Source organism: Carcharodon carcharias, chromosome 9 (assembly GCF_017639515.1).
Source record: "Carcharodon carcharias isolate sCarCar2 chromosome 9, sCarCar2.pri, whole genome shotgun sequence".
Lineage (NCBI taxonomy): Eukaryota > Metazoa > Chordata > Chondrichthyes > Lamniformes > Lamnidae > Carcharodon > Carcharodon carcharias.
In genome coordinates, this window is record NC_054475.1 from 70,590,687 (window position 1) to 70,603,727 (window position 13,041).

The 13,041-nt window shown below is 50.6% G+C and overlaps 1 protein-coding gene across 1 annotated transcript in view; it reads left to right on the forward strand.

The window, feature by feature from the left end:
- The window catches only part of LOC121282430 (voltage-dependent L-type calcium channel subunit alpha-1S-like), a 746,261-nt gene that overhangs the window by 531,334 nt on the left and 201,886 nt on the right, over window positions 1-13,041 (forward strand). The window contains exon 24 of the mRNA XM_041196142.1: window positions 5,207-5,347. Within this exon, the coding sequence (XP_041052076.1) occupies window positions 5,207-5,347 (141 nt within the window). The remainder of the gene's footprint in view (window positions 1-5,206; window positions 5,348-13,041) is intronic.

Here is a 13,041-nt window from a genome sequence, read left to right on the forward strand (position 1 = left end):
GACCTATGGTGTCGATGAAAAAGAATCATGAGTACCATCTGCATTAAGTCATTGGAGAGAACCAGGAAAGCTGGGATCAAGCCAAATGCAAATACATTGTGAAGGTGACAGTTGCCATTTCTTCAGAAGTGGCAGCTGACTGAATCAGGCTAAGTCCTGAAAAAGTCACATGATTTCTGAAGTGGAAGCTCCAAGAGACAAGGAAGAGTTGAGAAGTTTCCTTGGCTTGCTCCAGTACATGAGTTCTTTCATATCTCACATGTCAGAACACACACCAGACCTATGAAAGCAGATGAAAGAAGATGTTGAGTACTAGTAATCAGAATCACATGAGAGGAGTTTCAACAAGCTTAGAGAAGTAGTATGCAAGGAGAGAAGTCTGTCATACTACAACAGAGAGAAACCTGTCAATCTGCAACTCACTGATGCACAGTTGGAAGGAGGTCAACACTTCTGGGAGCACACTAAATCCCTGCCTGAGCTGTTGAAAGGACAAACTATACATGTACAGGATCCAGTCATGAAAACCTGGAACCCAGCAAAAGTTGTTGTTGAAGCAGAGACTCCAAGGTCGTACATCATTGAGACAGAAACCAATAAGCAAAGAGAAGGAACAGAATCTGTATTTGACCTACGTCTGAGCTGAAAAAGCAAAAAAGATCATCACCAACACCAGCAACATCACTAACCAGTGAGACAACATCACTAACCAGTGAGACAACATCAACAATTGGTGAAACATCAACAAAGTCCCCTGCAAGTTGCACAATGTTAGCGACATTAAGAACGACTCCTGCAACATCAGAAGCAACACACGCAACATTGTTGGTGCAGAGTACCAACTCATTATTGAGAGTGATGAAGGCCAAATCTACAAGATGGAAGCACAACATCCAAACATCTAACTGATACACAAATTATAACAGACTGGAAAGTGTACAATTTAATTATGAAAGTCAATTGTTAATGCTCTTTAGTTTAGGTAATTAAAAAAAGTTAATATTTGGAACAGTTGTATTATATAGATGCATTTTTTTTAAAGAAAGAGAAATGTTATTGTTTAGTATGTTGGTCTGATGGCCTAATCAATACTGATGAGGTTTCCCAGTTACCTTGACTAACTCTGGTCCAAGTCAGGTAGGTTACTTCAAAACTATTTTATTTAAAGTCGATTGCTGCTTTAAATACTGCTATATACACTATGTGCCGGATGAGCTTCTAGGTAGGCACATTTCTTTTTGGCACAGATTATTCTATCTGCTCTACAAGAGTTGACGTTTCGAGTCCTCATGACCCTTCGACAGAACAGTTCTGTCGAAGGGTCATGAGGACTCGAAACGTCAACTCTTTTCTTCTCCGCCGATGCTGCCAGACCTGCTGAGTTTTTCCAGGTAATTCTGTTTTTGTTCTGCTCTACTGAAGCACATGACTACTAATGTTGCATCGGGATACTGGTCATTAGCTCATTATCATAATTAGTAACCCATTATACCACACCTACCCCCAAGTATAATATCAAGTTCTTTATTAATGTTAGACTATTCCTTAAACTCTTTACATTTACACTACCACCATCTCTTCCCAAAGCATGAACTTCACAGATGAAGCCTTTGTGGTGCCTTCACAACTCTCTCTGATCTTGTTGTTGTGACTGTTGTGTTGGGGTGATGCTCTTGGACTGGTTCATTGGATGGATCAGCATTCTGCGAGTTAATTGATGTATTCTTCGGCCCTTCATCCCAAAGCGTTTCGTAATCAAACATGTGTTCTCATAGGTGCTAATGAGATCCAGGCTTTCCTGTTTCTTCTGAAAGTGCCTAATACCATTTGGATGAGATAGGAATGTTTGTTGAAGGTCTGTGCCTTCAGGTTTTTGATCCTGAATTCAGACCTTCCAGCATGGTATTAAGGGGGCTCGAGTCTTGACTCTATATCTGGAGTAATACCAGTTCTTCTGTTTTTCACGTAGGCTGTTCTCCATGTCCCTCACACTTTTATGGCGAGCTGCCAAAACGAATGCAGGTTTATTGCAGCAAAGGGACTTGTGTCTTCAGCTGCCAGCCCATGAGCAGTTACACCAGTGAAAAACCATTAGTTAAGGATGCAGCTCTGTAATTCAGGGTTGAAGTCCAGTCACTCACTTTTCTTGGTCAATCAAATGTGAGATGTCTTTTGCCTGTAAGAAATCTGACAGCTTCTTGTTGCAGACTCCGATGACAATGCGGTCACTAATAAGTTTGTCTTTCAATTTCCCATACTCACAACAACTGGCTAACCGAGACTGGTCTTTGGGATCTCTGATTGCATCTTGATGATGAGATCTGTTTCGGACTAAAATACGCATCAAATGTTTTTACGACAATTACAAAGTCTGCGGGGATCGCTTCTACCTCCTGCCTCAAGAGATTATCATTGATGATAGACACTACTATGTTGAGGAATGAACTAACCTGGTGCTTCAGGTGTTTGGTGTCCAAACCTGCGCGGCTCAATATTTTAGAAAGTTGTTTTTTTATAACTCTCGATGTTGGTCTCTCTGTGGACCTTCGAGGTTTTTGAATGGCTGCGGAACAGGCAGTGACTGCTGAACTGGTGCTGAAATCACTACTGATTAGTGTGCTTCTCAGCAAGTTACGTTTTCAAATTCTTGTTACAAACAAGTCATCTTCCATTTTCTCGCTGTGGGTGTTCTGTCAATGGCACCAAATTGTTATTAGATTGGTATCACCACTGCTGCCACCATGTTTAGTGTGTTGGTCTTGTAACCTAATCTGTACTGGGAAGGTTTCCCTCTTACCACGACTAACTCTAGTCTCACTCAGGGAGGTTATTTCAAAACTACTTTAATTACACTATATACCCTAGATACAGGATGAGCTACTAGGTAGGTACATCTCTTTTAGGTACAGATATTCCATCTGCTCTTCAGAGTCTCTAGCACATGAGGTGAACGTAACTGCCCTTGACTTCAAGGCAGCATTTGACTGTGTGTGACATCAAGATGCGCTAACAAAACTAGAGTCAGTTGGAATCAGGGGAAAAACTCTCCGCATGTTCCAACATGGTTGTGGTTGTTGGAGGTCAATCGTCTCCGTCCCAGGACATCATTGCAGTAGTTCCTTAGGGAACTACTGTCTTTGGCCCAACCAGCTGCTTCATCAATGACCTTCCTTCTATCATAAGGTCATAAGTGGGGATGTTCACTGATGATTGCACAATGTTCAGCACCATTCATGTCTCTTCAGATACTGAAGCAGTCCATGTCCAAATGCAGCAAGACCTGGACAATATCCAGGCTTGGGCTGACAAGTGGCATGTAACGTTCATGCCACACACTGTCACTGAATGCCCTACTATCAACATCCTGGGGGTTACCATTGACCAGAAACTGAAATGGACCAGTCATATAAATAGTGTAGCTACAAGAGCAGGTCAGAGGCTAGGAATCCTGTGGCGAGTAACTCACCTCCTGACTCCCCAAAGCCTGCCCACAATCTACAAGGCACAAGTCAGAGTGTGATGGAATTCTCTCCACTTGCCTGGATGAGTGCAGCTCCAACAACATTCAAGAAGCTTGACACCATCCAGGACAAAACAGCCCGCTTAATTGGCACCACATCCACAAACGTTCACTCCCTTCGCCACCGACACACAGTAGCAGCAGTGTGTACCATCTACAACTTGCACTGCATCAAGGCTCCTTCGACAGCACTTTCCAAACCTTCGACCACTACCATCTAGAAGGACAAAGGCAGCTGATAGATGGGAACACCACCACCTACAAGCTCGCCTCCAAGTCACTCACCATCCTGACTTGGAAATATATCGCTGTTCTTTCACTGTCACTGGGTCAAAATCCTGGAACTCCCTTCCTAACAGTACTGTGGGTGTAACTACACCACAGGGACTGCAGCAGTTCAAGAAGGCAGCTCACCACTTCTTAAGGGCAATTAGGAACGGGCATTAAATGCTGGCCCAGCCAGCAAAACCCACATCTCATGAATGAGTTAAAAAAAACTACAGATGTCACTATTACATCATGATACATGTCACTAGCTCATTACCATAACTCATTATACTACAGTTACATTGTTATGTTATTCATAAAGTGTTATGAACTAATTGTACATTTGGGTTGCCACATTTACTGATGTACTGTATTCAGGTGCTGAGCAACAATATATTAGTTCACCAAATGGAATGCAGCAAGAAGTACGCTCAATGAAGCATTTTGAGTCTAAAAGTGTGATTATTTCGAACTTATGGAAACCAGAAGGTATAACAGCATCTAAAATCTGTGTAAAAAATATTCTCCTCTTTCATTTTGCTACTTTTGACACTTATCTTAATCCTGACTTCTCTGGTTACTGACCATCATTACGTTTGAAATATCTTCTTCCTTTCAACTCTTATCAAAATCCTTCATAATTTGGAATGCCTTGATTAAAAATCCCATTAACTTTCTCTGATTGAAGTAAAACCATCTCAGCTTCTCTGGCCTTTCCTTTACCCTGGGAATCATGCTAAAACTTTCCCATGTGCTTTCTACTGTCTTGACATCCTTCCTAAAGTAAGACAGAATTGAGAACAATATGAGAGTCAGGATTGAACCATGCTTTCCATAAGGTTCAGCATAACTTCCTTGTTTTTATATGTCAATTATAAAGCTTTTTTAACACACTTCTCAATTTGTCCTACCACATTGAAATATCTGTGTAAAACTACATTTATTCTCTCCCTCCTCTCTCCCTCCTCTCTTCTCTCCCTCCTCTCTTCTCTCCCTCCTCTCCCTCCTCTCTTCTCTCCCTCCTCTCTTCTCTCCCTCTTCTCTTCTCCCTCTCCCTTCTCGCTCTCTCTCCCTCCTCCTCCCTTTGTCTCTCCCTTCTTGCTCTCTCCCTCCACCTCCCTCTCTCTCTCTCCCTCCTCCCTCTCTCTCCCTCCTCCTCCCCTCCCTCCTCCCCTCCTCTCTCCCTCCTCTCCCTCTCCTCCCCCTCTCTCCCTCTTCACCCTCATCTCCCTCCTCCTCCCCTCTCTCCCTCCTCCCTCTCTTCCCCTCCTCCCCCCTTCCTCCTCCGCCTCTCTCCCTTTCCATTTCATCACCATTCTTTCCCAACTCTCTCTTACCTCTCTCTACTCCTATTCTCTCTTGCTCGCACTCTGTAACTCCCGCTCTCTCCTTCCCCTCTTCTCCCCTCCTCTCTCTCAGGGGACAGTTTATTTTCTATGGTGAACCGGGCCAGCTTACAGTCCACCAGCGCATGTGGATTAACAGCGACTTCAATTTTGACAATGTCTTGTTGGCAATGATGGCTCTCTTTACTGTTTCCACCTTCGAGGGATGGCCCCAGTGAGTACCGAGGGTGGGGCTCCAGTGAGTACTGAATGAGGGGTCACAGTGAGTACCGAGGGGTGGCCCCAGTGAGTACCAAGGGCGGGGCTCCAGTGAGTACAGAGAGAGAGAGAGGGGGTGCTCCAGTGAGTACAGAGAAAGAGAGAGAGGGGGGTGCTCCAGTGAGTACAGAGAGAGAGAGGGACTAGAGCAAATACAGAGAGAGGGCCTCCAGTGAGTTACAGAGGGAGAGGGGGGCCCTAGTGAGTAGCGAGAGGTGCCCCGGAAAGCAGAGAGAGATGGAGACCCAGTGAGTAGAGAGAGAGAGAGACCGGTGACTACACAGAGATGGGACCGACCAGTACGTACAGAGAAAGGGGCAAATGGAGTGCAGCTGAGGTAACTGAGTGGAGCCTTTGAGTTTGGTGGGAGGGGGAATTTGGTGAAGTGGGAGAAGGAGTTGTTTGTTTCCTCTTTCTATCATTCTCACCCCATAGAAATTGGTTTTTGGTCTGGCACAGGGAAAGGAGCTGACTGTTTGGTGAGTATCTGGTAAGTGGGTAAGTTCTATTCTAAACAAAAACAGAATTACCTGGAAAAACTCAGCAGGTCTGGCAGCATTGGCGGAGAAGAAAAGAGTTGACGTTTCGAGTCCTCATGACCCTTCGACAGAACTTGAGTTCGAGTCCAGGAAAGAGCTGAAATATAAGCTGAGCTTAAACCAGCTTATATTTCAGCTCTTTCCTGGACTCGAACTCAAGTTCTGTCGAAGGGTCATGAGGACTCGAAACGTCAACTCTTTTCTTCTCCGCCGATGCTGCCAGACCTGCTGAGTTTTTCCAGGTAATTCTGTTTTTGTTTTGGATTTCCAGCATCCGCAGTTTTTTTGTTTTTAAGTTCTATTCTATCTCCAAGGTTTAAAATAGTGCACAAACTTGTGATAAAGTTAAAAAAATATATAAAAAAGAAACATAAATAAGTGATTAATATAATCAAGTAATTATTTAAAATACATTAAGGATGGCAGGCAAGAGGGACAGGATCCAGTGAGTACAGACAAGGTAACATTGCTTACAGAGAGAAAGGAATCCCAGTGAGTACAGAGAGAGAGGAGGGGACCAGTGAGAATACAGAGATAGGGGCTTCAGTGAGAAATGAGAGAGAGAGGGGCCCATGTGTGTACAGAGGAATAGAGGAATCCCCGTGAGCGCATGGGGAGAGAGAGGGTCCCCAGTGAGTACAGAGAGAGAGAGAGAGAGAGAGAGAGACCCAGTGAGCGCAGAGAGACAGAGACCCAGTGAATGCAGAGAGATAGAGAGACCCAGTGAGTCCAGAGAGAAGTGCCCCAGGGAGTACAGAGAAAGCGGCCCTAATGAGTACCAAGAGAGAGCCCCCAGTGAGTACAAAGAGAGAGACAGTGATTGGCACCAGTGAGCACAGTGAGAGCGAGTGATGGGCCCCAGTGAGTACTGAGAGAGGGGCCCTAGTGAGTACAGGGAGAGAGAGGAGCCACAGTGAGCAGAGAGAGAGGGGGGCCCTGGTGAGCACAGAGAGATTGAAAGGCTCCAGTGAACACAGAGAGAGAGACCCGAGTGTGCACAGAGACAGAAAGACCCCAGTGAGTACAGAAAGAGGATACCAGTAAATACAGAGATAGGGGCTCCAGTGAGCACAGAGAGAGGGGCCCCAGTGAGCACAGAGAGAGAGGTCCCAGTAAGTACAGAGAGAGAGGGGCTTCAGTACATACAGAGAGAGGAGCTCCATTGAGTGCAGAGACAGGCCAAGCAGTAAGTACAGGTTAAAGGCTCCACTGACTACAGAGAGAGAGAGAGCAATCCCAATGTGTATTGAGAGAGAGACCCCAGTGAGTACAGAAAGAGGACACCAGTAAATACAGAGATAGGGGCTCCAGTGAGTACAGATAGAGGGAGAGGGGCACCAGTGAGTACAGAGAGAGAGCGGAGCCCCAGTGAGTACAGAGAGAGAGGGGTCCCAATGAGTACAGAGAGAGGAGACCCAGTGAGTAGAGAGAGAGAGAGGGGCCCCGGTGAATACAGAGAGCGGAGCCCCAGTGAGAACAGAGAGAGAGGGGCCCCAGTGAGTACAGAGAGAGAGAGGGGCCGAGGGGCCCCGGTGAATACAGGGAGAGGAGCCCCAGTGAGTACAGAGAGAGGGGCCCCAGTTAGTACAGAGAGAGGAGCCCCAGTGAGTACAGAGAGAGAGAGGGGCCCCGGTGAATACAGGGAGAGGAGCCCCAGTGAGTACAGAGAGATGGGCCCCAGTTAGTACAGAGAGAGGGGCCCCAGTTAGTACAGGGAGAGGAGCCCCAGTGAGTACAGAGAGAGAGCGGGGCCCCAGTGAGTACAGAGAGAGAGAGGGGCCCCAGTGAGTACAGAGAGAGAGAGAGGCACCAATGAGTACAGAGAAAGTGGGAGGGGTGCAATAATTGCAAAGAGAGGTGGGGGGCGCGAGTGAGTACCGAGAGAGAGGGCCCCACTGAGTGCCAAGAGAGAGGCCCCGGTGAGTACAGGGAGAGAGAGGGGGCCTGTGAATACAGTGAGAGGTACCTCATGAATACAGAGAGATTGAGGCGCCACAGTGAATACAGAGAGAGGGGCTGAGGTAAGTATACAGAGAGGCTCCAGCAAGTATAGAGATAAGGTCCTCAATGAACAGAGTGTGAGGTACCCCAGTGAGTGCAGAGAGATTGAGGGGGCCCAGAGAATACAGAGAGAGGTACCCCAGTGATTGCAGAGAGACTGTGGGACCCCAATTAATACAGAGAGCGGGGACCCAGTAATTAAAGAGAGAGGGGTCCCAGTGAGATTGAGGGGCCACAGTGAATACAGAGAGGGGGACCGAGGTAAGTACACAGAGAGGCTCCAGCGAGCATAGATATAGGGGCCTCAATGAACAGAGAATGTGAGGTGCCGCAATGAGTACAGAGAGTGAGAGAGTGCGGGGTCCCAGTGAGCTCAGAGCGAGGGACACCAGAGAGCACAGAGAGAGGGGCCCCAGAAATTACAAAGAGAAGTAACCCAGTGAGTACAGAGAGATTGAGGAGCTACAGTGAATAGAGAGAGAGAGAGGGCGATGGGCCCCAGTGAGAGCAGAGGGGGAGCGAGGCCACAGTGAGCACAGAGAAAGAGTGGGGGATGGTGGTGGCTACTGAGCACAGAGAGAGAGAGGTACCCCAGGGAGTAAGGAGGGATTGAGAGGCCGCAGTGAATACAGAGAGAGAGAGGAGCCCTGGTGAGTACAGAGAGTAAGGCTTCAGTGAGTATAGAGAAAGAGGGTCCCCAGTGAATACAGGGAGAGGGGCTCAGTGAGTACAGAGAGAGAGGGGGCCCCAGTGAGTTACAGAGAGAGGGGCCCCAGTGAGAACAGAGAGAGGTGCCGCAGTGAGTACAGAGAGATTGAGGGGCCACAGTGATCAGAGAGAGATAGAGTACGAGGGGCCCCAGTGAGCAGAGAGCCAGGGGCCCCAGTGAGCAGAGAGCCAGGGGCCCCAATGAGCAGAGAGAGATGGGCCCCAATGAGCAGAGAGAGGGAAGTCCCAGTGAACACAGAGAGAGAGGTGCCTCAGTGAGCACAGATAGAGAGGGGCCCCAGTGAGCAGAGAGAGAGGCGCTGCAGTGAGTACAGGGAGAGAGAGTGAGGGACCCAGTGAGGACAGAGCGAGGTTCCCAGTGAGGTCAGGGAGTGATTGGCCCCAGTGAGCATGGAAAGAGAGGGAGTGAGAAAAGAGAGAGAGGGGCCCTAGTGAGTACAAGGAGAGAGGGGCCTCAGTGAATACAAGAAGAGAGGGGCCTCAATGAATATGGAGAGAGATGGGCCCCATTGAGTACAGTGAAAGGCATCCCAGTGAATACAGAGAAATTGAAGGGCTACAGGGAGTAGAGAGAGAGTGCGAGGGGCCCCAGTGAGCAGAGAGCAAGGGACCCCAGTGATCAGAGAGCGGGGTCCCCCAGTGAGCAGAGAGATTGAGGGGCCCCAGTTAATACAGAGAGAGGGAGGGCCCCAGGCAAGTACAGAGAGAGGGGCCCCAGTGAGCAGAAAGAGAGAGGTGCCGCGGTGAGTACAGGGAGAGATAGTGAGGGGCCCCAGTGAGCACAGAGCGAGGGTCCCAGTGAGTTCTGGGAGTGATTGGCCCCAGTGAGCACAGAGAGAGAGAAAAAAGGAGGCCCCAGTAAGCATAGGGAGAGGAGCCCCAGTGAGTACAGAGAGAGAGGGGTCCCATGTGAGTACTGAGAGAGAGAGAGGGGTCCCAGTGAATACAGAGAGAAAGGGGGCCCCATTGAGTACAGTGAGAGGTACCCCAGTGAATACAGAGAGATTAAGGAGCCACAGTGAGAAGAGAGAGAGGGCGATGGGCCCCAGTGAGAGCAGAGAGGGAGAGAGGCCACAGTTAGCACAGAGAAAGAGTGGGGGATGGGGGGGGGGTGGTGGTGGGTGGCTATTGAGCACAGAGAGAGAGGTACCCCAGTGAGTAAGGAGGGATTGAGAGGCTGCAGTGAATACAGAGAGAGAGAGGAGCCCTGGTGAGTAGAGAGAATGAGGCTTCAATGAGTATGGAGAGAGGGGGTCCCCAGTGAGTACAGGGAGAGGCGCCCCAGTGAGTATAGAGAGAGGGGCCCCAGTGAGTACAGAGAGAGGGGCCCCAGTGAGTACAGAGAGAGGGGCCCCAGTGAGTACAGAGAGAGGGGCCCCAGTGAGTACAGAGAGAGGGGCCCCAGTGAGTACAGAGAGAGGGGCCCCAGTGAGTACAGAGAGAGGGGCCCCAGTGAGTACAAAGAGAGGGGACCCAGTGAGTACAGAGAGAGGGGACCCAGTGAGTACAGAGGGAGAGGCTATAGTGAGTACAGAGAGAGAGGGTCCTCAATGAGTACAATATGAGAGAGGGGCCCCAGTGAATACAGAGAGAGAGGGGCCCCAGGGAGTACAGAGAGAGGAACCCATTGTGTCAGTGAGAGGTACCCCAGTGAATACAGAGAGATTGAGGGGCACAGTGAGTGGAGCAAGAGAGAGTGGGAGGTGCCCCAGTGAGCACAAAGCAGGGGGGCTTGAGTGAGCAGAGAGCAAGGGGTCCAAGTGAGCGGAGAGCCAGGGACCCGGGTGAGAAGAGACTTAGGGACACGTGAGTAGAGAGCCAGGGACTTCAGTGAGCAGAGAGCCAGGGACTTCAGTGAGCAGAGAGCGAAGGGCCTGAGTGAGCAGAAAGTGAGGGGCCCGAGTGAGCAGAGAGCGAGGGGCCCGAATGAGCATAGAGTGAGGGGCCTGAGTGAGCAGAGAGCGAGGGGCCCCAGTGAGCAGAGAAAGGGAGGCGCCGCAGTGAGTACAGGGAGAGATTGAGGGGCCCCCAGTGAGCACAGAGCGAGGGTCCCAGTGAATTCTGGGAGTGATTGGTCCCAGTGAGCAAAGAGAGAGAGAGAGAGAAAGAGAGGCCCCAGTAAGCATAGAGAGAGGGGCCCCAGTGTGCACAGAGAGAGTGGGGCCCCATGTGAGTACTGAGAGCGAGGGGCCCCAGTGAGTACAGAGAGAGAGGGGCCCCAGTGAGTACAGAGAGAGGGGCCCCAGTGAGTACAAGAGAGAGAGGGGGGCCCCAGTGAGTACAGAGAGAGAGAGGGGCCCCATGTGAGTACTGAGAGCGAGAGGCCCCAGTGAGTACAGAGAGAGAGAGGGGCCCCAGTGAGTACAGAGAGAGGAGCCCCAGTGAGTACAGAGAGAGAGAGGGGCCCCAGTGAGTACAGAGAGAGAGAGGGGCCCCATTGAGTACAGAGAGAGAGGGGGGCCCCATGTGAGTACTGAGAGCGAGGGGCCCCAGTGAGTACAGAGAGAGAGAGGGGCCCCAGTGAGTACTGAGAGCGGGGGGCCCCAGTGAGTACAGAGAGAGAGAGGGGCCCCAGTGAGTACAGAGAGAGGGGACCCAGTGAGTACAGAGTGAGGGGCCCCAGTGAGTACAGAGAGAGGGGCCCCAGTGAGTACAGAGAGAGGGGCCCCAGTGAGTACATAGAGAGGGGACCCAGTGAGTACAGAGAGAGGGGACCCAGTGAGTACAAAGAGAGGTACCCCAGTGAATACAAAGTGATTGAGGAGCCACAGTGAGTAAAGAGAGAGAGAGAGAGGTCGATGGGCCCCAGTGAGAGCAGAGAGGGAGAGAGGCCACAGTGAGCTCAAAGAAAGAGTGGGGGATGGGGGGTGGTGGGTGGCTACTGAGCACAGAGAGAGAGAGAGAGGTACCCCAGTGACTAAGCAGGGATTGAGAGGCCACAGTGAATACAGAGAGAGAGAGAGGAGCCATGGTGAGTACAGAGAGTGAGGCTGCAATGAATATAGAGAGAGAGGGTCCCCAGTGAGTACAGGGAGAGGCGCCCCAGTGAGTGCTGAGAGAGAGATACCCCAGTGAGTAAGGAGGAATTGTGAGGGCACAGTGAATACAGAGAGAGAGAGAGGGGCCCTAGTAAGTACAGAGACAGAGGGGTCCCAGTGAGTGCAAGAGAGAGGGGCCCCAGTGAGTACAGAGAGAGGGTGCCCCAGTGAGTACAGAGAGAGGGTGCCCCAGTGAGTACAGAGAGAGGGTGCCCCAGTGAGTACAGAGAGAGAGGGGCCCCAGTGAGTACAGAGAGGGGGGCCCCAGTGAGTACAGAGAAAGGGGGGCCCCAGAAAGTACAGAGAAAGGGGGGCCCCAGTGAGTACAGAGAGAGGTGGGCCCCAGTGAGTACAGAGAGAGGGGCCCCGGTGAGTACAGAGAGAGGGGACCCAGTGAGTACATAGAGAGGGGACCCAGTGAGTACAGAGAGAGGGGACCCAGTGAGTACAGAGAGAGGTACCCCAGTGAATACAAAGTGATTGAGGAGCCACAGTGAGTAAAGAGAGAGAGAGAGAGGTCGATGGGCCCCAGTGAGAGCAGAGAGGGAGAGAGGCCACAGTGAGCTCAAAGAAAGAGTGGGGGATGGGGGGTGGTGGGTGGCTACTGAGCACAGAGAGAGAGAGAGGTACCCCAGTGACTAAGCAGGGATTGAGAGGCCACAGTGAATACAGAGAGAGAGAGAGGAGCCATGGTGAGTACAGAGAGTGAGGCTGCAATGAATATAGAGAGAGAGGGTCCCCAGTGAGTACAGGGAGAGGCGCCCCAGTGAGTGCTGAGAGAGAGGTACCCCAGTGAGTAAGGAGGAATTGTGAGGGCGCAGTGAATACAGAGAGAGAGAGAGGGGCCCTAGTAAGTACAGAGACAGAGGGGTCCCAGTGAGTGCAAGAGAGAGGGGCCCCAGTGAGTGCAAGAGAGAGGGGCCCCAGTGAGTACAGAGAGAGGGTGCCCCAGTGAGTACAGAGAGAGAGGGGCCCCAGTGAGTACAGAGAGGGGGGCCCCAGTGAGTACAGAGAAAGGGGGGCCCCAGAAAGTACAGAGAAAGGGGGGCCCCAGTGAGTACAGAGAGAGGGGGGCCCCAGTGAGTACAGAGAGAGAGGGGCCCCACTGAGTACAGAGAGAGAGGGGGGCCTTGGTAAGTACAGAGAGAGGAGCCCATTGAGTCAGTGAGAGGAACCCCAGTGAATACAGAGAGATTGAGGGGCACAGTGAGTGGAGAGAGAGAGAGAGTGCGAGGGGCCCCAGTGAGCACAAAGCTAGTGGGGCCTGAGTGAGCAGAGAGCAAGGGGCCAAGTGAGCAGAGAGGAAAGGACCCAATTGAGCGGAGAGCCAGGGGCCCGGGTGA